At 44.5% G+C, this 25,292-nt stretch overlaps 1 protein-coding gene across 5 annotated transcripts in view; it reads right to left on the reverse strand.

The window, feature by feature from the left end:
- The window catches only part of Phf24 (PHD finger protein 24), a 33,443-nt gene continuing 8,151 nt past the window's right edge, over nt 1–25,292 (reverse strand). Inside the window, exons 1-8 of one of the 5 annotated variants that reach the window (XM_074051564.1) lie at nt 24,758–24,934; nt 10,728–11,109; nt 9,772–9,957; nt 6,577–6,655; nt 6,069–6,274; nt 5,343–5,503; nt 5,017–5,115; nt 1–4,696 (exon numbers count right to left, since the gene is read on the reverse strand). In XM_074051564.1, coding sequence (XP_073907665.1) covers nt 4,600–4,696; nt 5,017–5,115; nt 5,343–5,503; nt 6,069–6,274; nt 6,577–6,655; nt 9,772–9,957; nt 10,728–11,105 — 1,206 coding nt within the window. In that variant the 5' untranslated portion in view covers nt 11,106–11,109; nt 24,758–24,934 and the 3' untranslated portion in view covers nt 1–4,599. Of the gene's footprint in view, nt 4,697–5,016; nt 5,116–5,342; nt 5,504–6,068; nt 6,275–6,576; nt 6,656–9,771; nt 9,958–10,727; nt 11,110–19,383; nt 19,861–24,126; nt 24,265–24,757; nt 24,935–25,292 lie in introns of those variants that run through there. The other 4 variants (XM_074051563.1, XM_020185987.2, XM_020185988.2 and 1 more) reach the window with 4 other exon arrangements.

Genomic DNA, 25,292 nt, shown 5'->3' on the forward strand with positions numbered 1-25,292 from the left:
TAGCATAACAATCTCTTTATTATGATTTCTGCTGTGCCCAGCCTCTGGGAGCTCCTTCTTGGAGTAATGTGAAGGCTGAGCCACAGGAAGGAACATGCAGCTGTAGATGGGAGACAGGGCTTGGGAACATTCCCCTCAGCTTATTGTCGTTACCTTCTGCAGAAAAGTGCATGGGAAGGGCATGAAGGACCAGAGGACACTGGATCCTCCCATTAATCAAGTGCTCTCAGAACCCACGTCACAGCTTGTGCTTGGTTGGGATCATGGGCATCCTTTAATGGCTGGGGGTTAAGCTTGTTGGCCTTTGTTCACCATGGATACAGAAAGGCCAATCCAGTGCTCCACAAACTGGAATGTGAGTGGACTTCTTCATTATTGGTTCAGATAAGACCTGGCTCCTTCTTGATGCTCTGTGTCATGGGGGCATGAGGCCCAGAAGGAAGCAGCTTTTCCTTAATGTTGGTTGGTCTAGTGGAAATTCTGTAATCTGTTCATTTTCTTTTCCTTTCAAGGTTGCCAAAAATAGTGGCACCAGGAAAGCAAAAGCAGGGAAAATGCTCACTCTCACCCTACTCCAGGGCTGAGCTGTCAGGATAGGTGTGATGTACTGAAATGCCCACTCAAGGAGATCTCTCTTGTCTGGGCTGTATCTAGGGGCCCAGAGAGATATTCTGGGCAAATTCAAAATAAGTGGCAAAGACAAAGTACCAATTTTATTCCATCGTAAATAGTGGATTCAAAAGGGACTATGGTTATAGGCACTGCCAGGATATCCTGAAATTCTGGCATCAAGGCTGTTCTGCCTTTTAGTGCCAAGTGCAGAAGAACAGTCATGCACCACATGACATTTCAATCAACAATGGATCTAATATATGATGGTGGCCCCATAAGATTATAGTCTAGTAACATCATAGCTGTCTAACTCTGTAATAGGTACATGCTATGATGTTTGCACTATGAAGAAATTGCCTAATGACACAGCTCAGCATGTACCCCTATTGTTAAGCAACACATGATTGTGTATCTACTTCTACTCTGTTAGCTTGAAGAGGACATGCTTGTGGGAACTCTAGGGCCTGCTGAAAGTTCTCAGTGCTGTCTATAGGTTTATTCTTAGCTCTGGGGTGGTCATAGCTGACCCTGGTCCTGCTAGACAGCTTCTGCTGAGCCTCTCTCTTGACTTTAGGGCTTCTTGGCACCACTCCTACTGAGGCTGTGATGCCTGCAGTGGTTGAAGTTGTGCTTTGAGCTAAGAGGCATGGGCACAACTCTGGGGCTCACTCCTCTGTGAGGTGCCCTCTTCCCAGGCCATTTGATTCTGTGCTTTCTATACTAAATGATAGGAATGGGGGAACTCCAAGTTCCCCCAGGAATGACATCCTATAGGGAGCACCAGGGCCAGAAAGGCAGGTATCTGCCCTGCCAGCCCATTGCTTGGGCTGAGGGTAGAAAGAGGCAATGTATTCATGGCTTCTGCTGCAGCTGTCCTCAAAGGAAGAGCACTTAAGAGTTGGATCAGTACTTAGGAATCTGCTCCATCCCTGGGATACCATAGGGGACCCTGCTCATATGTTCTGCTGGGGAAGGCTGGCTTCAGGAGAGGAAGCTAAGGAGCAGACCTGAAGAGATTATGTGGCCACAGCCACTCCTTAAGTGACCCTCTGTCCCATCAGGCCCCTTTATTTACATCTGAGCATGGAAAATAAGACTGCTGGGTCAAAAAACAGGCTTAGGACATGTGGTCTTAAGAGGAACATATATGTAACTCAAGCCTTGGTTGGAAGTTGGGGTGAGTGGTGCTTGCAAAAAGCACTGATTTCAACTTTTGGCAACCAAGAGTAAAAGACTGAAGCATTTTCTTAAACCCTTATTAGAGCCAGATACTGATTTTTGTACTTCGCAGAATTTCAGACCGTCACAGTGGTGGAAGGGAATGGGCCTCATTTGATTGTTGTAAGTGTATTTCTATACATACTACAGAAGGGCTCTAGAAATTAGAACACTGCAAAGGGAGATTGGGGTGGGGCTTCTGCCAACTCTGAACTGGAGAGCAATGGGCCCTTCCTTTGGCAAGGACCATAGATTCTTATGGAGAAGAGACCAGATGTCCTTCTTTGCTTTTCTGCTTCCCAGATCAGTTGTGGATTGGGAACCTCCATTCTTTGCTGGGAGTAGTATCCCCTGGGCCCTCTGCAGCATCCTACCAAGAAAATTTGCTGCCCTGGAATAGAGATAGAGGTGCTCTCAAATGGTCCTGCCCCCACTGTGGAAGAGTATGGGGCCTGCTCTGCAGGTCTGGGGACACAGCCAGCCTGATCTGGCCTGTGGTCTCCCACCACTCACCCACAGAGAGCTAGGAGTAGCAGCTCCAGAGCAGCAGGCTTCAATCTTCGAAGGGTCAAGAAGCAAGAAGATGGACTTCCCGTCCTTGGGACTGATGGAGGCAGGAGAAAAAAGCTATTCAGCTGTCAAAGCCCAGGGTTTGTATCTACTTAAAATGTCCTGTCTGTGACATCCAGCAGCCCATAGCCACTGACATAGTGAATCATTAGGAAAGTGAACAAGAGCTCTTGTATTTAACATGCTCTAATCTTCTCAGTGTAAAACCCCAGGCCTGGCTGCTTCAAATGCAGTCCTTAGACTCAAGAGTTGTTGTATGCTTTCTTCTTTTCCTTTTTGTTTTTTGGTACTGGGGTTTGAACCCAGGGCCTCTTGCTTGCAGGTAGACGCTCTACCACTTGAGCCATTCTGCCAGCCCTTTTCGTTCTCTTTTTATTTTTGACTAAAATCAATAATGGCCCCTCCTACTGTTCAGTACTGGGAGTATGGCTGAGGAGTATTCTGAAAGAACTATGGGTTTCAAAATGTTCAGAGCCAACATTTGTTTCCTACATGCTTCATTTCAGTCCTAAATATTCCATCTCCAGTAGTTCTCACCCTGTGTCTAGAACAGGCTGTTCTTACAGGAGGCTATCCAGGGTCCCTGGTTGCAGCTCCCCACTTTCCTCTGAGTATCTCAACTGTGTTAGGCTCCTTCTTCTGTAAGCACCCAATTTAGTAGAAGTGCCTTGAGCAATATGTTAGCTTCTGCATGTCTGAGCTCAATTCCGTCTTGAATAACTCTTGGTAGTCAGATCAGGCTATACTTAAGTCATTTGGTTAGACACAGAAAGCTAGAACCTAAACCCCAGGGCAAAGGCTGACTCGTACCACACACTGACTTGAGAACTTTATGAGAACTGGGGAAGGGAGCTGTAGCTTGCAGACCAAGGTTGGTGTACTTGTGGCACACTTAGGTTGCTCCCAAAGTCCTCCCAGGCCAGGCCCAGGCTCCAGCATGGACAGGAAGCATATGTAGTGAGCAGCAGACAGAAGCACCAACTGAAGCTACAGCTCAGTGATGAGGAGAGGGGAGAATTTCTTCTTCTGTGAGGCTTTACTGGACTTCTGTGTGAGACAGATGAGATAAAAATCTTCTTTATCTATCATTGTCAGGACAGCTGAATAGAATCTCTGCTTAAGGCATCTGCAGAGCTGCTCTCTCTTGGACTATGGAAGAAACGGAATCTGTTCTTCACACACCTTTCTAGGTCTATAGTTAAGTTGAGCTGGAATAATGGAAAAGCTTGAGTCCTCTCCTCTCATCTTCCATGAGGACCTTGCCTTCTTCATTGATCTCTGTGGTAGCTGACTTGAGTGAATCACTCAAGAGAACAAAGAGGACTGTGACTCCTGCCAGTTTATTTGTTCCATTCAGATCCCTTGGGCTTTGAGCCATAAACTATCAGTTGAAAAATAGGAGCCAGGAAAGCTCACCTTGATTTTTGACTGTTCTGCTAGAGACTTTTGGACTTGGATGACTTGGCTGAGATGTTGGACTCTGGGAGAGACTGCCTCTCCCTTTTCCCGTTAGGATTCCACAATAGTTGCCTTTTCTGCCATGAGGAATTAGAAGTTAAATATGTGTTAAACTGCAGTGGTGGTTTTTAACTGTCGTCCCACCCCAACACACCAGAGGAACATACATACATTGACTAGCAACAGTGGCTCATGACAGAAGGGGTTTTCAATGTGGCAGAGGGGACTCTCTGCATCTCCAGGAGGGAACATGATCTGAGATGCCCCCTGATTAAGAATCACTTGGCCAGAGTCTTATCTATTGGAAATCAGAACTGGCCTATAGAAGGGGTGAGTAGAGACACCTTCATCAATATCAGGGGTTTTACAAAGGGATGTTGGTCCTTTTCAGCTAAAAAAGAACCAGGTTTTTGAAGTCATGGACAGCTAGGCATGTATGTGAATGTGTGTGCACACACATGTATGCGTGTGGTGGCAGGTCCAGTCTGTGATGTGAGGGCAGGGGGTGATCCAGGAGCAGATGCTGCCATAGCTCTCAGGGCTTCTCCCTGTGGCAATGCATTTACTGCCTCTATTGTGAGGGGAATGGTGACTTCAATGCCATAAAACTTAATGACAAATTAAGATTCTGGCAGTGCCCCATTCCCATGAGTCTCGGTGCCAGCAGTTGGTGGAGGAAAGAGAGAAAGGAAAGGGGGGAGAAGATGCCACCATCTCTGAACTGTGCTTCTCTGCTCCATGCTATCCTGGGGGTTTCAGGTGAATGGCTGCACTGTTGGGGCGAGCAGCCAAGATGTAGATGACATTCTCTTGTAGGAAGGTGGTCCAGTCCACAGATCTGCAGAATAGAACAGGTTTATAAGGCTGGGTGTAGAGTCTGAAGGCTCATGAGACTCAATTCCAAGAGGCAGCATGGCTTGGGCTAGACAAAACCTGGGGAAGCCCTAACTGTGCCTGAAGAGGTTACAGATGTTTGTGCCACCAAGCCACTGGATCAGTTACTTGACCCTAGAGACTAGGGTTAAGGGTCATCTTGGAGACTGGTTTCTGAGGTAGCACTTGCTATTTTGAAGTGGCAGAAGCTGATGACTTCTCTTACTTTTATGTGTGTGTTAGAGTGGCAGAGGGTACAGTCAACAGTGAAGAGGTTCTACTCACCTGGACTCCTGCTCTGCAGGCAGCTGGGCCTTATCCTGACTCTTGCTGCTGCTGCTGGCTGGGCTGCTGTCTGCTATAGGACCCACATGGCTGATGCTGCTGGGCACAAGGACATGTGGTTAGGAGTGGGATGGATAGTGGCCCTTCCCAAACTCTGATGAGCTCTGGAATTTAGGGTAGAGGCCACCCTGTAATCTGCCAATAGGAATCACTATCCTCTGCCTGCTGCTATTGGCAGAAGAGGCAGGGAGGTACCTTTTACACCAAAGGCCATCACATGGAAAAAGAAAGAGGACGAGTGGGGCAGGGACTGGTAAAGAGCAGACCTGACGGTGCAGGAAGGAGCTTCTGCGAGGCGTTTGCAGAACCACGAGTGCTGGGCACGGTGGCACTCTGCTTCACTGATGGTATTCTCACTGCCCCGTGCCAGGAAGGTAGCTCGGGCTCGTTCCCGCTCTTTGACTGTTAGAAGCCTCAATAAAGAGTTCTGGGGAAGTAGAGACAAGTTAAGATCTTTTTTAAAAAATTTATAAATAACTCTCTTATTTATTTTATTTTATTTTATTATTGTATTATTATTGTACTGGGGGTACACTGTGACATTTACAAAAGTTCTTACAATATACCATAGTTGAATTTGCTACCTCCATCGTTTTCCTTTATCTCCTCTTCCCCCATTCCTGGAATAGTTTCAACAGGTCTCATTTTTCTATTTTCATACATGAGTGTAAGTTAAGATCTTGAAGGTGAAAACATCTTCTAAACTGTCAAGCTCTAGAAAACCTACTTCTGCTACTTAACCTTTGTTAGCTCCCTTTGAAATTCTCAGAGCTTTCTTGGTAGCACATTTTCAGGGGAGTCCAATATAAACCAATCTTCCTTGGGCAATTTCCCCAGCCTGGGCACTGATCACCTGTTACTGCATGCAACCTGAGCCCTAATACCTAACTATTCTTTCTCAGACAGTACCCAGTCCCCCAAACCTGCCCAGCATGCTTCCCATGCCTCTGTCACCCAGTATCCCATGGACATTCACCCCAATTTCCCCTCACCTGGGGACGCAATTGCTGTAGAAGTAGGAGGGACTCATGGGATAAGAAGTCAGGCCACTCTATGTGGCCTCGATGTTCAGGATCCATGGCTGCAAACTGGCGGGCTGCCTGCTCCTCTTGCTGGTCACTCAGGGCCCTGCCACTGTCCCCCCGCTTTGCTGCTTGGTGGCGGTAGCGTAGGAAGTCCTCCAGCGTCAGGGAGCAATCTGTAGGAGGCACCCTTGCTGGCTATGCCCACCCTTCCTCAGCTTCAGCACATTCATGCACCTTCAGCACACCCTCAGTGCCCCCACAGCCACAGCTCTTGTCAAGCTTTTGCCTCCCATAGTCAGGGTAGCTCAGACTGTGGTGGAGGTGGGTATCTCTGCTAGCCAACAACTCAGGAACAAAGACCAATTTATTCCTACTCCTCAAATTCCAGAATACTCATTTCATAGCTCATCCTAGAAAGGATGAAGGGGAAATCTGTCTGGCCCCTCTCCCTTCCAGCAGCACTGACTAGCCTTACCAGGGATGACTTTACACTGCTGAAAGGTCTCTGTGAGGCTGTACATTTCCTCCTCTGTAAGCAGCAAGTTGAGGTTGTCCTGAAAAAAAAGGCAGAACTGAATCAGTGGTCACCAGACCAGTAAGAAAGAAAAGCCAAGGAGCAAGAGGGATGGAAACAGTATTTCAACTGGAAGACAACTCCAATGTCACCTGATCCCAGTCTCCTATCTATAGTCAAGGAGACTGAGGTCCCAGAAAAGGGAAAGGACTTGCTCAGAGATGTCTAAGTCTGGGGTGGAATGTTGCCCAGAACCCAGATATCAGGACTCTGGCTGAGCCCCCTTTATTAAAATAGTGGTTTTTAAATTATCCTCTGAACTAAGCCAGAGATTTCTTAGAAGTGCCTTAGAAAGCTACTACAGGGATAAGGGGCTAGTGAGTAGACAGTTATGAGTCTCCATCCCACCAACCAGAGCAACTCTATCTATATTCAGTTTGTGTATCTGGTCTCTAGTGTTAGTTAGGATATTTTAGTTAAAATTAATGCTAGCTTTGGTTCTAGTGAGCAATATTGATTTAAATGAATCCAGAAATGGTTTCGAAAGAGATGCTATCAAGATTCCCAAAACCAAATTAATTTTTCTGTGGTACCACAGAAGTTTTAATTCCAAAAAAGAGCTGATATCTTATTTTGCTGACACTACTATGCAGTCTTCAAACTATCAAAGATTCTTTATAGTAGGTGGTTGACTGCCCCGCCCCCCGCAATTGCTAGCAAAGAACAGAAGCAGATGTTTCATGAGTATTCATTTGTGGGTTCTATAAAGAGCTTGAATTATTCTTTCAATAAGCACTTACTGAGCACTTAGTATGTGTGGGGCCCCGTGAGGGCGTGTATGCAACATTGTGAGATATTCGGGGTCTGGAGTATAGAGCGTGTGTAAGTAGGGAGTGCGGGCAGGAAAATAAAAGATATGGGAAGGGAGGTAGCCTGACTGTGAAGTGCCTGAAATGCCCTTGATTGAGTCACTTAAAGTAGTCTTTACTCTGAGGCCAAAGAGGAGACACTGAAGGGTTAAATGAGGAGTGCCAAGGTCAATCTCTGACTGCTGAGGAAAACTGGATTAGAGGGGCAAAGTCTGGAGGCATGGGGACTGGTTAGGTGGTTCCTGCGATAGTATAGGTAAGAAAAGATGAGTGGCTAAACTTGGATATGAGAGTGGAGGGGAGAGACTTGAGAGGTATTAGAAGTAGAGTTGACAGAACCCGGTGACTTACTGTACATGAGGGAGAGAAAACAGCTGGGAATGAGAACTGGGGGTAGTGGTGGTGCTATTCACAGAGATTTAAAAAAATGGAGGAGCAGCAGGTTTAGGAAGAGAGATAGGTTCATTTGGGGGCATGCTGTATATGAAGTACCTGTGAGACATCAAAATAGATAAGTTCAAGAGATAGGAAATCTAAGTCTAGACACACAGATATGGGAGTCATTAGGTGTTTAAATGGTGGCTGTAGGATGAAGTCACCCAAAGAAAGAGTGTTCAGTGAGAAGAGTGTTAGCAATAGAACCTTGAAAAATATCAGCATTTAGAACTGAGACAAAAACTAAAGGCATTTCAAAGAATGGTCAGATAAAAAGACCAGAAGCAAAGCAGTACAGCATACTGGATACCAAATGAAGAGAGCTGCACGATGTAGGAGGTCATGTTAACAGTGACAAGTATGGTAGAATTGTATTGATTTTTCTATTTTCTCTAGTTTCCATATCTTATAATAAATATTATAAATATATCTTATAATATTCCACAAAATATTTAAACTCTAAGAAAAAGAAGGGGAAATAAGTGCTAACTACTTTCTTCAGAAAAGTTGAGTAAGAAGATGCCTGAGAAAAGGTCATTGGACTTAACAATTAGGTAGTCACTGGTGATCTTAGTAAGAGACAATTCAGCAGAATGATGGATGCAGAAGTCTTGTTGTAGGTGGTTGAAGAGCCACAAGGAGTCATAACAGAGGAAATGATAACATTCTTTTAAGAAGCCTGACTGTAAAAGGAAGGAAGAATAAAGGATGAACTTGGAAGAAGGCTTTGTAAAAGGTCTGGTGGAGAGTGGTGATAGGAGCATAACAGGAAGCCAGGAAGGGAGCAGTGTATTCCTGGGGGATAGGAAAGAGACACCTGAAACTCAGTCCAATGTTGGCAGCACACCAAAAAGCAGAGTTGTTGTGAGTGAAAAGGCTGGCATCCCAAAGTGGGGGTGGTTGGCACTAGAGAAGGTCATTTGTACATCAGGGTCTGCTGTGGCATACTCTAGAGGGAAGATGTTTAACTGTTCTACACTTCGTCTTATGGACAAGCCACAGAGAAGGAATTAGTGCTTTCTTCAAGACAGCTGGAAGAAGGGGGGATCACCAGATGCTCCTTACACTGAAATCAGAGAGTCTGACGATATCTGCATGACAACATATCAAGAGGGAAAGAAATTCTATTCAGGTGTGGTGAGAAATGGATATGAAATCTGGCTGTCAATGGAAACTTTAGATTCTGTCTTCCATTAAGAGTTGGAAGGCATTTGCATATAATTTGCAAAGTTCTGAATCAATAGAGCTTTGCTATTTAATTCACATAATGTTCAAAGATGGAGAGCAAATGCTTCTAAGAGTCAGATCAAGTAAGGATCCCAGGATGAAGTAGTTTTCTTATGATAGAATCTGTTCCTATAGGAAGCAAGCTGGTTAGGATCTCAGATTGGTTTCTCAGCTGAGTACAATAAATGACAACCACAGAGAAATTATTAGAGAAAGCACTGCTCTAAGCAGAACTACTTTTCAGCAATTAGATAACATTTTATCCACTCTACTCCCTAACTCCATAGCTCTCAAATGGGGGTAATTCTGCTTCCTCCAGGACACATCTGGCAATGCCTGAAGACATTTTTGGTTGTCACAACTTGGGCGTATGCTACTAGCATTTAACAGAGTAGAGGCCAGAGATGCTGCTAAACATCCTATAATGCACTGGCCCTCCACAAGAAAGGATTATCCAATATGTCAATGGTACTGAGTTGAGAAGCCCATTCTAGCTCTAGGACATTTGTCCTAGAAAATCCTTTAGGTCACTGCCTCAAAACAGGTGTTCTAAGACTGGGCCTTCTGGAAAAGTGCCAAGTCCTCTGCTGTACAGCAGCCCACTGTCCCTGCAGTCCAGGCTCACACAGTAGTGGCAGCTCCAGCCTGTTTCTGTGTGGGCCATCTCTGTCATCTCCGCTGCACTGTCTCCTTGGATATAGCCCATGCGGCGCAGACAGCCATCATGGAAAACTCTGGTGCAGACTCTGCATGGGAAGAGGCTCTCAGCTGTCCAGACTTCACAGATATCACACATCTCATCGTTGACAACCTGGTGAAAGATGGCAGGAGTGAACAGGGATGTGAAAGTTAAGGAAGCAAGATCCTATGGCCACTAAGCACAGAGCTACCTGCACGGGAATGAGTCTCTAGGAAGTAGCCTAGAGGCTATAGTTCCAGCTGATGCCAATGTGAAAGTGATACAGCTTTCTTCCTAGTGGATGAGAACCAGGAGGCTCTTCTAGCTGCTTGCTCAGGCCTTTGTGACCATGTTTATGAACAGGGATGCTACTGGCATTTTTAGAAAGAACAATTTGTTATGAGTGATTATCTCAGGCATTAGGGGACACAGCATCCCTAGTTTTCTTGGTGCCGAACACCAATAGCAATCTCCAGTCATTAGGACCTGCCCCAACTCCCTTTTCCCAAATGACTCCTACAAGGTTACCACCATCTGTGGTTGAGAATCCATGAATGGGAGGGTTGGCAGAAGAGCTACCAGGCTGTCATTCCTTATCATCCACTATCTTAAGTCTTTCACTGTAACTAATCCAAGATGTAACTAATGTTTTTATTCTCATGGAAAACTTTTTGAGTGCTGGGAATAGGACCTAGGGCCTTGTGTATGCTAGAGAAGCAGTCTACCACTGAGCCACATCCCCATTCCTCTTATGGAAAAACATTTAAAGGCTGTTCTGGACTCAACTCCATCTTTCTGGTTTCCATACTCACCTCAACCATACACATGTAGGTATCCTTGCCCTGCTCCTTGATCCCTGGAAAGTCTAAAACTGGAAGATTCTATGCTAAATGGATACTCACTTGCTCTCTGGGCTCCAAGAAGACATCTGGAGGCTTGTCATCATCCAGCTTCCGGGTGGGGCGGATGAAGGCAGGGGGTGTGAATCGATTGGTCCTGTCAAACTCCTCAGGCTCTACTCCACGCCCATCTCGAAGCCGCTCCCAGGCTGCACGGTTGACACTGCTCTCTTCCTGGATCACTGGCATGTCTACCTCTGCTTCTTTCTCCTCCTGTACCTCCTGGACAGAGCCATCCCCGGTGCCATGGTGGGACCCTGGTAGTTCACCTGTGCGTCGGATGGAAGGCCTGTCCCGCAGCCCATCCTTGAAGGCAGACACAGCCAAGCTCACCTTCTGAACCTGCTCCACTGTCTGCCGCTTGGACATCAACACCCCCATGGTTCTGTGGACAAAAAGCAGAGCACACAGACTCAGCCAGCGGCCCAGCATGTTGGGCCATTCAGTTTCAACCATTACCAAAGAGGCAACTGCTATTAAATGCTTTTCTCTTCTCCAGAACTCAGTAGCAGGGTGAGAAAAGTACATGTAAAAGAGACAGAAGACCCTGGTTCTACTTCTGACTGGCTCTCTGATTTTGGTTTTACCATCTATGGAGTGAGGGCTATCTGTTCAGGCCACTTTACAGGGCTGTCATGAGGATAACACAGAAAATGAGCTTGGGCTGCAGAAACAGGTCAGTGGTGGAGTGCTTGCCTAGCATGGGTGGGCCCCTGGATCTCTAAAGAGAAAGGGGAAGGGGGGAAGGGAGGAAGGGAGTGAGAGAGAGAGAGAGAAAGAGAGAAAGGAAGGAAGGAAGGAAGGAAAGAAGAAAGAAAGAATATATGAATATGGGAAGAGAAGAAGAAAGGGAGAGAGGTTAGGGAAAGTCAGTGTAACAATGCAAAGCACTCTACACATATGAAATGGTATCCCTGTTTTCTTTCCTGTCCTAAAGTCAATTTGATCCAAGAGTCATGGGTCTTTGTTACTTTGAGATAGTTGGAGACTTCAGAGCTTAGGTTTCTCCTCTACTCCACAACAAAACTCAAAGCAAGTCTGCAGCAATACATTTCAGGTCTTCTGATTGAAAGAAGCCACTTCCAACAAATATTGTACATAGTTCATCGAGGGATAATCTTCATTTTTATTCTTATTTTTTGGCAGCACTGGGGTTTAAATTTGGCCTCATGCTTGCTAGGCAGGTGCTTACTGTCTGAGCCACTCTGCCAGCCCTGTTTTGTATTGGGTATTTTCAAGATAGCATCTCATGAACTATTTGCCCAAACCCTGCTTTGAACCATGAACCTCCTGATCTCTGCCTCTGCATAGCTAGGATTACAGGCATGAGCCACCAGTGCCTGGCTGATAATCCTCATTTTTAAGCCAGAGTGAATGAACTATTTTTAGAAGACTCCTGAATCAGGGATTCAGGAAACTCTGCATGTAGTTAAGGCCACAAATACTTCTCTGTTCTCCCTAATCAGTATCTATGCTTCTTTGTGGGTCTTTCCTTCTATCACATACAACTGGCCTATTACAATTCTGTGGCACTTTTCACCCTTAAGACTTCACTAATGTCACTCCTACATTTTCAGCTTTTTCTTTTTTCCATTTTTTAACTTAGGATATATTCATTGTATGGGGGGATTCATTGTGACAATTTCAAATAGGCTTATATTGTACATTGGTTAAATCACCCCCACCGTCTCCCTCAACCGCTTCTCCACCCCATTTAAATCTATTGCAAGGTTTCTTTGTTTTTATTTTGTATCAGCTTTAATTTTCTGATTTTAACCTTTTACAGGTTAAAAAGGACTATTATTCCTGTCCCTCTCTATAGGACCATAATGTAGCATTGGAAAGTGAGGACATGACATGGCACGTTACAAAGCTGGTCTGCTATATCCTACCCTGAGGAGCCTTAGTGGAAGTCAGCTGTGGACTTTTTTTTTTTTTTTTGGTTTATGGAAATACATTTTATTATTTTTTTCTTTATTCGTGGCCCAAACAATGTACGTACATATAAATAAATGAATAAAGCTGTGGCTTCTTGTTCTAAGTGAGCAGAGTCTGTTTTAGTCTTGCCCTCAATCCATCCTAATCATGGCTTATTGAACAGTACTATGTGCAGGGCACTAACTGCTCCTCACAGGAAACAGAAAACAGGAGATGAGGGTCTCACTACTCAAGCTATTTAATATTAGAAACCAAGCAAAATACTGGGAGCTCCTAAAGGAGGCTGAGACCACACTATGGAGGGTGGTCACAGTGGACAGTGAGGGGTAGGTAGGAAGTCACCTTCAGTTTGTTTATGGGAAATGGTGGCAGTGGGTAAGAGGAGAGGTAGAAATAGTTAGCAGTCTAATATAATAGTCTGGGCAAGAGGTAGAGATTAAAATGCAATGATGACAGCAGGAATAATACTGAGGGTATTTGTTACTGTGGAAATAGAATTAGGGAATTTTAGGACAATTAACTGGATGGACAAAGGGAGAGACAGTAGTTTTACACTGACTAGAAGAATAGCAGTGTCAGTTATAGAAAGTGGACAATAAGATAATGAGATTGGATTTTGTATATGTTGAATTAAAGATATCCTTGGGGGCAATCAGGTGCCATCCTATTTCTGCTTTAAATTTTTGAGTGACTTCCTATAGCTCCCAAATCTGTCCTTTTACCTGTGAGGGCCTGTGAGGCCCTACACAGTCTGGCCTTTTTCTTCTTCTTCTTCTTTTTTTTTTTTTTTTTTTGTGGTACTGGGGTTTGAACTCAGGGCCTACACCTTGAGCCACTCTACCAGCCCTTTTTTGATGGATTTTTTTCAAGATAGGGTCTTGTGAACTACTTGCCTGGGCTGGCTTTGAACTTCCATCCTCCTGATCTCTGCCTCCTGAGTAGCTAGGATTACAGGCAGGAGCCATCAGTACTGGCCTTCCTTCTTTTCTCTGTGTTCCAACCTTCTAGCTTGTGTCAGTCTAGTTTGGGGACCTTTGAACATTCCTTCATCCATGAGTGCCTATTCATCAGTTGAGCTTGGGGAAGTCACTGCTGACTCCAGTCCAGGCTAGAGTGCTTATGGTACCATGCTATTTTGCTCTGGAGCACTCACCTTCACCATAATGTATTTAACAGGCTGATTATCTGATCAATATCAGCATCCTCTATTTAATTGTTTTTACTCTGCAAAGTACCTATCCCTAGTGCCTAGTAAGGTATCTGGATCAGAATAGATGCTTAATAATCATTTTCCAATGAACTAATTAATTAATTGTGGAGAAGTCTTTTAAAAATAAAACATTAACATACATCATATCTGATGACAGCCACATACTCTTTTCAGAAGCATGGCTTGTAGGCACTACAGTGGTGCAAATTTCCACCCTGCCATCTATTGTTACTGAGGACACCCACATTCTTGAATTTATAAACTGATAAGAGGAAAGACTTACCTCTTTCACTTTTAAAATTTGTTTACAAAATTAAAGTATGTTAACTAAGGAATATTTACTTTGAATAAGTAAGAGACTTACGGGGCAAAGATTTTTGAGCAGATTCAGGAAATCATGCCTCAGTGGGCAATTAATAATACATTCTGATTTTTAAAAACCCTTTTTTCCTTAATTGGGAACAAATATTGGACAACATGGGAAAAGTGAAATTTAAGAACGAGGAAAGACTGAATAACATGAAAAACATTGAGGCAGAAGTATAGTTATTGGTATAGAAAGATGTTTAAAATATGTGAATAAAAAACAAGCTACAAAATGTTATGATCAATTTTTTTGAAGAAGACATAAGTATTTTGAATCCTTTTGTTATTCAGTATTTTCTAATTTTCCAACATTTCACACTGATTATATATTAAAAAAAAAATCCCAGAGTAAACAATATGGTTACTTCTTTTAGTTTGGAGCCTGCTGTTCTGTGACCCAGAATATGCTGCTTTATTGCTTTGGGCTCAAAGTCTATCTGTTAAAGTCTGTGTGTGGAGCATATAGGCCTCAGTATTTAGAATGTGACCTAATGAGGATATCCAGCCAGAGCTGGGTGGGGAGTGAATGTTGAAGCTTTTGCTGAGGCTCTGGACTGGGCCTTTAGTCCTCAGACACCACCCAGGTGCCTCAAGGGTAAAGGCTATGCTCTATGGTTAGGCAGGAAGGCTAGTCCCCAAGGCACACCAAGAGGGAAAAAGCAAAACTGACACATAACCTCATTGTACATTTTCATTATGAGCAATGTTTTCCAAAATCACTAGGTTTTCCTCAGAAACCTTAAGCATTCTGTTTTTCTATTTTTTAAAGGCAGTACTAGAATTTGAAATCAGGGCCTTGTGATCACTAGGTAAGGTACTCTACCACTTGAGCCAGACCTCCAGCCCTTTTTGCTTTAGTTTTTTTTTTTTTTTTTTTTTTTTGATGAAACTGGAGCTTGAACTCCGGGCTTTGTATTTGCAAAGCAGGTGCTCTGCTGCTTGAGCCACACCTCCAGTCTATTTTGCACTGTTGTTTTTGGGGCCAGAGTCTCGAGAACTATTTGCCTGAGTTGGCCTTGAACCACAATCCTCCAGATCTCAGAGTTCCAAGTAGCTAGGATTACAGATGTGAGCCACTGAGACTGGCTGCTTTAATTATTTTTCAAATAGGTTAAAATAGTTATTTTTTGCCTGGGGCTGTCTTGGACTATGATCCTCCTACTTACGCAACCCATGTGGCTGGGATTACAGGTGTTACCATGAGTGGCTATTTTTCAAATTTTTTTACTGTGGCCAAGAATAAGAAATATATTTGATGTGATGAGCCCCTATATACATATGTTTATAGACCTGTAACTGGACCCAAAGTTTTGGGGAAAATCCTACTTTTACTACATGTGATGCTTGTTCCCTGACATTTTCTGTCCTGTTTCATTAAACAACCCTGATAATGACTCTCTAAAGTAACTTTATGAGCTAATAAATTTGAATCTAAAATTTGAAAAATTCACCCTTAGGATCATTTAAATTTTTTAAATTTAAGAACTATATTTTTTCTTTTGATTTAAAGATGGTTATCTATAAAGACAAGGGTATAAGGAATACTTTGGCCTTGACGGATACCATGCAAGATGAACAGTTCACTCAGACTTATCTTAAGAATTTGTGTGGTTGGAAGATCTAGCAGAGATGGACTGCTACTAAAGAAAGCCTTCAAATAAAGAAAACCTACTCTGTGATGAGACATGAGAAAGATTTGACTGGCCATTGCTATCTCTGAAGAGAGAGGAAGGGGCCATAAGCCTAGGAATATAGATGGATTCTAGAAGCTGGAAAAGGGGAGTAAACAGATTCACCCCCACAACACCTAGAACGCTATGTGGCTTTATTGATACCTCAATTTTAGCTCAATGAGACTGTGCTGGACTCCAAGAATTATAAGATAATAAATCTGTGTTAAAAAGAAAAAAGGAAGGAAAGGAAAAAGTACTCTATACAAGAGGCCGATGCTCTGACCTGTGGGCATACATAAAGGATACTAGGACTTTTTTTTAAGTGATAAAAAGAAGGAAATAATCTCAATTGGGATATTACTGAACAATCTGTGACATAGTCAAGCTACAAAAAGAGGGAAATTGATTTAATTTTTAAGCATAAACACCAGAGCAATGATTCTCAAATGGTGAATTGGCTAGGTCCTTGGCATATCAACTATAATATATACTTGGAAAATAAGTATTAAAAAGCTATCACTTTTGAGTGTGTGTAACACAGACAACAAAATAGCAGTTTGACAGTACCCTCTTGGTTTTGGGGGAGATTCAGAACAGACTAGCTCTTCAAATAGATGGGGGCAGCCTCATCTCAGAATTTATATCGTAAATTTAAGGGAACAAGACTTTAATGTTTATTAGAAAGAAGGCATGGATTGGAAAAATAGTTCAGAGAGCTTTATTTGGATGTATGGAATTAACATATTAAATTCACCTTTTCAAGAATGATTCTGCAGGGCACAGTGGTTCATGTCTGTAATACCAGCTATTTAGGAGGCAAAAAGGTTCAAGGCCAGCACAGACAAAAAAAAAAAAAAAAGATTAGAGACTCCATCTCAACTAATAAGCTGGATGTGGTGGTGTAAGTACAATCCCAACTACTGGGAGGCACAGGTAGGAGGATGTGGTCTGAGGCTGGTCTCAGGCAAAAATACAAGACTACATCTGAATAACAACAAGCAAAAAGGGACTGGTGTTGTGGCTCAAGTGACAGGCTAAGTGCCTGCCTAACAAGTCCTGAGTTCAAATCCCAGTACTACAAAAAAAAAGATTTACTGGAAGAAAACAGTGTGTATTTGATCCTTACTGGCTTTTCAAATGATGCAATGAGAGGAACTGAACAGAGTTCAGCCACTTAGGTGAAATCCTCTGTAAGGGAATTGACTCATTAATAGTGTATCAGCAAATGAACCACAGAAACCTCCCACACCCTGCAGTGCTGCTTCCACCCATTACTCACTGTAAGGATACCAAGAACGGCTCTTAAGCTAGCTCAGCTGTTAATGATGTCATTGCAATGGTTTGCAGACTTTATCATTAAAGGAATTTCTGTAAAAACCAAAGCTGACACAGGCTGTTTGAGCACTGTTGTTCCTTTTGCTTGAGATGTTCCAAATTTCTAGAACACTTTATGCCTCCAAGGGCAGAAAATGTAGAGCAGATCCATTAAAAGGAAACCATCAAAATCCAAACATGGCCCCAAGTCATTTTTTGTTTGTGGTTTGTCTTACCATCATTTTGAAATGACAAGGCTTTGATTTGATTGTAAACTGTGAAGACACAACAGAACCTTGAGAGACTAAAACCCTTAATGTTTAATGAAGAGGAATGAACCTGTATACAATAGACACCTTGATTAAAAGCGAGTAGGCTGGAATAGCTGAGATGTGCACCTGTGGTGTTTGAGAAATTAACACAATCAGCTCTAATATCTAGAGAAACAAGTGTTACTGATTAGTGGTGGGCAAAAACAAATGCCTGGTGAGAAGATCCTGGCCTCTTCTGTGCTGGAATAAGTCCTAGGAAGAAGAGCAAGTAAAAAGGAAATCAAGTTGCAAAGAGCCCATAAATTTTTCTAATGACTACTTTGTCTGGTGGGTGAGACTGGAGTTTTCTGCCTCCCTAACAAGAATGAAAAAGGGATAGAGAGATGTCCCAAGAATGATGTGACTATCAAGAATTTGTGGTATATAGCGAAGAGTTGGGAAAAAAAAAAAAAACCTTGGGGACAGGTGCAGGTGGTGGAAAATGACAGCAGGACAAGAAGGTAGAATACCGATATCTAACTATATGAGCTGGAAGAAATGAAAGCATTAAGCAGACTCTTTCAGTAAGAGAAGGCAGTTTAGAAGTGTTTGTCAGGCAGCAAGACATATGTGGGCAGCTTGGAATGTGTGTGTGCTCAAGACACACCCATTCTCTGCAGAGCACCTGCTTAGAATGCAGTGGGATTATTTATAAGGGCAAAGTTGTGGGAGTAAGGAGGAGGTTTTGCTTCACAGCAGGAGCTGGGGGGAGAAATAAGGAAGGCAAAGGCAGTAAGGGAATCTCTCTTCCCAGGCACTCTCTGTAGCTGTGGAGAGCTAGAGGAGCAACCCACCTAATAGGCAGGGTTTCCTCATGCCGCATGGTAAACATAAAGAACATTTACTCACCTTAATATGACTCTTGCTATGAGAATGGCAGTTGTTTGAAAGGCTCAAAAGCAACTAAAAGGGATTTTCTGGAGATTGTGGGGGCGTTCCTAGGCAGGAGCAAGGCAATGAAAACCTCTAAATAGAGAAAAGGGAAAAACAACCAAAAAGAATAGGTTGAGCAGGTGGAAAAAGGAATTCCAGTTTCTCTCTGAGAACAGGAAAAAAAGTGAAGATGGTCCCCACTACCTTCCACAGAATGTGTTTCCTATGAATCTTTGTTGAATGAGTGTTGCAGAGATGACTGAGCAATACAAAAGGTTTATTTGAGATCATGGTGTCTGTACCCTTTCTCTTCATCAGAGTTAGACAGAGAATTGATCAGACCAAATCTCTGGAACTCAAATCTAGAAACTATGCAGTCAGTTTATTACATCACATCCACTCTGCTTCCCCAGAGGTGGAGTTTGATGGTGAGTCAGGGCTCCCAGGAATGAGAATAGCTTTCATACAGTAACTATAGGTGATTTCTCTCTAACTACAGAGGAGAGCTATGACATTTGGGAATTGATCCAATTTCCAAAACCACAATAATACGATAAGAGAGACCAACATTACCAAATTCAACAGTCCCCTGCACTTATGGCTGTGTCCTATGGACTGCAGCCTGGCTCGCAGGAGGGTAGCTGCCCCATGGGCGTAAGTAGGTATCTTGAAGATGCATCACTTCTGCCCTGTTTGAGAAATGTAGCATGAGTAGAATCTGCACATACGAGTGAAAACCTTCAGGGTGGTTAGCAGTTGGCTTCTGGAAGCGTATGTCTGAGCGATTGCCTAAGAGCCTTAGGGAAAGCCACATACTTAAAACAGAAGGTGCCAGCCACAAGAGTATGGACAACCAGCAGAACCAGGGTCTGTAAAAAATGCAGACGCACAGCACAGACCCAGCGCTCACAGTGCACACCAGCATCAACCCCAAGACTTTAAACAAAAACCATCAAAAAAAAGAGTTCCCTTACCCTCTGCTGATCTTTGAGGAAATCCAAGCCCCAAGTGGTCCGGTTGTTCTCCACTGACTGACTGCTGCTTTAGGAATCCAGGGTCTCACTACAGTGCTCCTGGAGCCTGTTCTCACTCATTCTGTCACCTGGCAGTAGCTTACAGGCTATTTTTAGCTTCTATGTATGCAGACCCTGCAGGAGTCTACCTAGTATCTCCCTATCTCCCTCCATTCACCTCTGCTTATCCAGGAAGACAGAGTCACCCTAACTGCAGAGGGCTTTTCTGGGGTTTCCAAGGAGCAGACGGGCTAAAAGATTGAGTAAAACTGTCTTCCTGGCCTCAGCTCAAGACTACGAGGCATGAGGGAGGTCCTGCAGCTGTTTCATAGCACTGAAAGCTCACAAAGCTCTTATATACAGGAGAACAAAATCATGGCATGATCTTTTGCCTCTGGGGGACTGGGCTGAGTCTTCATGAAAAGCTACAGTGCTGACTTCCCACAGAAGCAGAGTGACAGTTAAGGAGCATCACGCCATCAGTGATTGGCTGGTGTGACTGCACTTAGCAAGCTGAGCTTTTCAGCAAGATGAAGAGGCACTCCCTGTTTTCTGCTCCCAGGTCCCCAAAGCACAGGTTCAGCCTCATTTATGCAGTTATTATACTTTAATTGTCACCATTTACTTGTTTGTTGATTCTATCAACATTTGCTGAGTGTAACCTACTATGTGTTATGCACAGATCAGGTGCTAATAACTGTTGGTAGAATGAACAAATGGAACCTCACTCAGCCTGTGAGAATGCAGTGAATATATGCATGTGTAGGGGGCATAAGTGTAGGATTAAAAAAAAAAGGTGTTGCTTGAGCTAAATTTTGAATATGAGTGGGAGTTACCCCTGTGGATAAGAGAAAAAAAAAGTATTCCAGGAAGAGATAAAAACACATGCCAAGCATGGAGCTATATGGGTACTCCATCATGACTTAGATGATATGAAGCCAGCCTGGGTGCTGGATAGAAATAGGCGAGGAGATCTGCCTTCACGTATGAATTAGCATCAGTCCAAAGAACTGGTTTGAGGTAGTATGCTTAAAATATTTGTTTAGAAGGGAATATTCATTTGAATTTCAGGGAGAAAAAAAAGAAAAAAAACCTTAGAGAACTGGGTTTCCTGAAGCCAGGAGAAGAACAGCCCTGACTAGTCTTACGCCTGACCAATGACTGCATTGCTTGGACTTAGGACCTAACAGGAAAGTCTTCGGCATAACCTAACAGCTGGTAGGTGGTGATTACAGTGAATCATTGGGGGTTTTCTCAGTAGGAGACTCAGAAACCTCAAAATAAACAAACAACACACACACACACACACACACACACACACACACACAAAGAGGATGAGCCAGCTAGTCCACTTAATGCTATTTTAAACATGAGAAGACCACAGCAATAGAAACATTTTCTCAAATAGAGATCATGTATGCACAAGGGCTTTGTAAATGTAACATGCTATCCAAATGTACAGTTGTGTCATCATAGGAAGGCAAGAGTGTGGCCAGTTAACTAAAAGCATATGGGCAAAAGTAACTTGGGAGAGGGAAGCAGAATTTACCTGCCCGAAGAGGCACAGAACAGCAGTTGAGTTTCAGTGATGCCTAGAAAAAGGCATCCTCTACATTGATTGTTGTAGATTCTCTGTAATGCTATTATCCCCACCCTTTTCTTGCTCTTTATAGTAAATGATTAGAGAAATGCAGACTAATTCTATGTGAATGCTTCAAGGGCAAGAACTGTCATATTTATATAGCATAGTGCTGGCAAGTAAGTAGCACTTAGTATGTGTGTAGGTCTCTGAGGAGATTGTCGGAAAGGGGGTGGGAATGCAGAGAGAGGCTATAATGGAAACGATAATGTCTTCACTGGACACTGATAGTCTAGGTGTCTTGGTCCAATGCTGGCAAGCAATTCTGATCAGAACTTGGTCATTAAGATTGAGGGGTAGAGTAGATAATGATATTCCCATCAGAAATGAATAAATAAATTTGGGAAATGAAGATAGCAGAAACCAAGTAGCATTGCTGGAGTGGATGTGGGACTGATAATAGGATTCTGTAGCTAAAGAGATGGGAAACTATTTGTATAAATATGATCCACTTAGGAACAGGTGTACTGGGAAAAATTGCAAGGGGTATGGGAAATGGGCCTCAGAAGGTTTACTATTTATGTTCAAGGAAAAGAAAGCACTTATGCTGACAGAAGATAGCCAGAATGTTGTCAGAGAATATGTGGACAAAGGCTGAGAAATTCAGGCAGTAAAATCCAGACATATTTGTGCACAAACTGCCATTCTTCTTTTATGTCCCTTTGGAGAGAGCATTTTTGAGACGATTAAGGCCACCTGGTGACATCCTTCACAGACCTTCTGGAATAATTTGATTTGCAGACTTGGCATGTGTTTATAGGAAAGTTAAGCCCTATTCTTAAGAGTTTTGGAATTTTAATGTTTACTCAGTGCTGAACATCAGGAGACAGTATCTGTGGTCCAAGATATGTGTGTGTTGGGGGGGACATATGGATAAATCAAGTTGTTTTTCAGGGCTACCAGGGGTGTAATACCAAGAGCCCTCAACAAAAAGACCAATTTAAGAATAAAACTCCAGTCACAAATCTCTGAATTAGAGCAAAGATCATTTTGCAGGCTTGATCCTTCTGATTTTCTTTAAAAACAAATACCTCTGTTTACTTTGGTCTATTGAGCTGGTGGGAGGGTTTTGAACTGAAAGGTGGTGGTAACCAACTTGGAATGGGGAGATGCTAACCACTATAAACCTTTGTCAGGGTTTACTCCATAGAGCTGTGTATGAGGTACCCCAACCCATCCTTTAGGGAGCCATCAAATTAAAGAGGAAAAAACCCCACACACAACTAACAACTGGTAAACTAGGTTGCTCTGTTTCCTCACTAGCTTCATCTCTCTCTCTCTTATCACTATGTGATCCCAGAGGCCTCAGAAAGCTAGCTTTATTAAAGGAGATGTCACTAGGTTTGGCTGTGTAGAAGAAGGAAACAGGAAAAGTTCCAGAATGGTTCTGTGGTAAACTCCATTGCTTGGCTCTCTAACCACTCATTTTTGGACAAGAAACTAGTCTCTGGTTGGACTCAAAGTTAAACCCTTGGGATTCAGCTGAAAATGTTGAAGGGGTGAAACTAGGGGGCATCATAATACCAGGTACAGACCCTTTGCTCTCTCCAAACAACAGGCTCCCAATAAAACGTCATTGGCTCTCACCTTTCTTCTCCTCCTCCTCTCATGCAGAGGCACTGTTGGGAAAAAGTATCCTGAGTGTTGGACCAGGGTCCATTGGTGCACATAATCAGAGAGGGTCACAAGGACAGTGTGGATCATGCTTTCTTAAAATGATGTCTCTCCTTCCTTTCTCTCAAGGTTTCTGCAGCAGGGAAGGTGGCTTTAGGACACTCCATCTTCTGAAGGAGGTTCCCCCAAACAAGCCCTACCATACTGGAGGTCTTCTCTTCCAAACCCATCAGGTCCAGAGCCACCTCGAGGCATGGACCCCTTCAGGGCTCAATTCTCCAGTGGGGGTGCCAGTGACGGAAGCCACACGCTGAAATGTGGGCACTCAGTGGCTATCTGTTCCTGCAGCAGTCCCAATTAAACTGTTCTCATCCACCGAATTTAACCATCACATTCAGTGAGCATGTATTATTGCAAAGCCCTATTCTTGGCACCTTAATATAACTTAACCTATATCCATTTTTTTCTTCTGCCTCTCCTTCATGCTTTTTCCCAAATAACATTTGAAGAAAAGATTTCATCCTTTCAAGCTCTGTGATCTTGGGCAAATTGCTAAACTCCTCTGGGTCCCAAGTACTAATGTTTAAAAGGGGGGTAATTTCATGAGGTTGTCAGAAAGAATCTACGAGATGTTTAAACATATCTAGCGTAGTGCCTGATGCATTGGTGCTCAATAATCCCTTTTATCCTTTATTCCTTACTTCAAAAGACTTTTTGTCTAGGGTGTGCCAAAGTTCATCCACCTGATCTTACTGTTTGTATGGTCAAGCCAAGGGCTCAGATCTCCTATCTTTGCTTTAGAGGCCTCACTGGTTGTCTTCTTCCTTGGGCCCTGTCCATAAAGTTCAGCTTGGATCCAACGAGACTATCACAGAGAACAGAAAACCTAATGGGTGGAGGTGGGGGATAGAAAATGAACAAAGGCCACAGCCCCACAGGTCCTCACCTCTCCACCATGTTGTGGGGGGTGGGGGTGGAGAATGAGGGCCTATTAAGCCCTACAGGAGGTCAAGCCAAAGTCCTTGCAGCGGTTCCTTCTGGGCAGGTCTAGAGCACAGTGTGAGGTCCACCTTTAGCTGGGGGCTCCTCTGTGGGGTCCACTACCGCCGTGGAGGTTCCCAAAGCTCTCCTGTGTTCTCAGATGGTCTTCCATGGAGCCAACTTCAACGCCCACTCTAGTGCCCACCCCTCAAGTTACACAGGTCTCCCTGGGGACAGTGCCCTCTACATTGGGACTCCCCATGGCAGCAAATGCAGAGCGCTCTGGGCGTCTCCACTCCCACAGAGGACTCTCCCAAGGGGTGGACGCAGCAGTCATTCGGGTCCATTTACACGGGGCCCCTAGGGAGCGGCTCGCCCTCAAGCACCTGAGTCCCGGAGGTCCTTTTGGGCCCGTAGACCCGCCCCTTAGGGGGACGGCCGGATCCCCGCCGCCCCCGCCCACCGCTTACCGGGACCGTCGGGTGCGGAACGCGGGTCCGGATGCAGGACGCAGGTCCGCCAGCCCACGCTGCCCACAGGCGCTCGGGAGCTGACGTGCTGGGCCGAGCGCTGGGAGCGGGCGGCGCGGGCGGCGCGGCAGGCTGAGCGGCGGCGCGCGCGCCCTGAGCACACCCACCCGCCCGCGCGCTGCGGCTGCGGTGCGCGCGCCCGCGCCAGGCGCCCTCGGCCCGAGGGTGGGCGCGCGCCCCTCCCTTCCCCGCCTCGCCTCGCCTCCTGCGCCTTGGGCGCGGCCCCGGGCGTGGGGCACCGCGGGAGCGCGGCGGGGAGGCGGTGGCGCTGAGGAGCTGCCGGCGCAGGTGCCGGGGGCTTCCGCGCAAGCTGTCGGCACTGCGATGAGGGGACTGCGCCAGCTCGGCCGCCCGCGGCAAGGTCAGCGCCCGCCCGCACGAGGCGGCTCTGAGGGGCGCCGTGGATGCTGCGACCGCTCTCTGCTCAGGCCCCGACCAGGGCCACTGCGGGGTCTGGGTGGATGTTGGCTACCAGCACGTGCCTAATATAGGCAGAATGACTCATCTAGAGGACCCTTCCAGCCGTCTACCCAGGTCTCCAGGCTCACGACCCTAGCATTGGGGCACTTACCTGGCTCCGGAGTGCCCAAATGAGCCGTCCCCAAATCCTTGGCTGTCCCCACCCGCTCTGTGCGCTGTGTTCTGAGATTACTGGTCTTCCATCTCTAGCAGCAAAGCTGTAACTGTCACGTAACCCACTTTTTGCTGCAGCAACCTCATCCCTCGCTCTATCCAAATAGCCAGCTTGTCAGGAGGCCAGCACTTCTGAGGGCTATAAGGTGCATTACAACAAATTCCATGCTTTGAAGAGGGCAAGAAAAAGATTGTCATAAAGCATCTAGTAATTAATTATAAGGAAATAACTGAAGATAAGCACATATCTTCATTTTCTTGTGCACTCAATTTATATATCTCAAACACAAACTGCATCATTATTTTTTGAGCATATAGTTTTTTTTTTCTTTCTTCAGACTGTTCTAGGTACTGTGCAGGATACAAAAAGCAACTCAGTTGTTTTTTTCTTTTTTTAAACGTGGAATTGACCAATAGGAGTTAGAGGTAAGCTTAGTACCATATACTGCTATCACTTGAAAACACAAATTGCC

The sequence above is a fragment of the Castor canadensis genome, chromosome 13 (genome assembly GCF_047511655.1).
Source record: "Castor canadensis chromosome 13, mCasCan1.hap1v2, whole genome shotgun sequence".
NCBI classification, from domain to species: domain Eukaryota; kingdom Metazoa; phylum Chordata; class Mammalia; order Rodentia; family Castoridae; genus Castor; species Castor canadensis.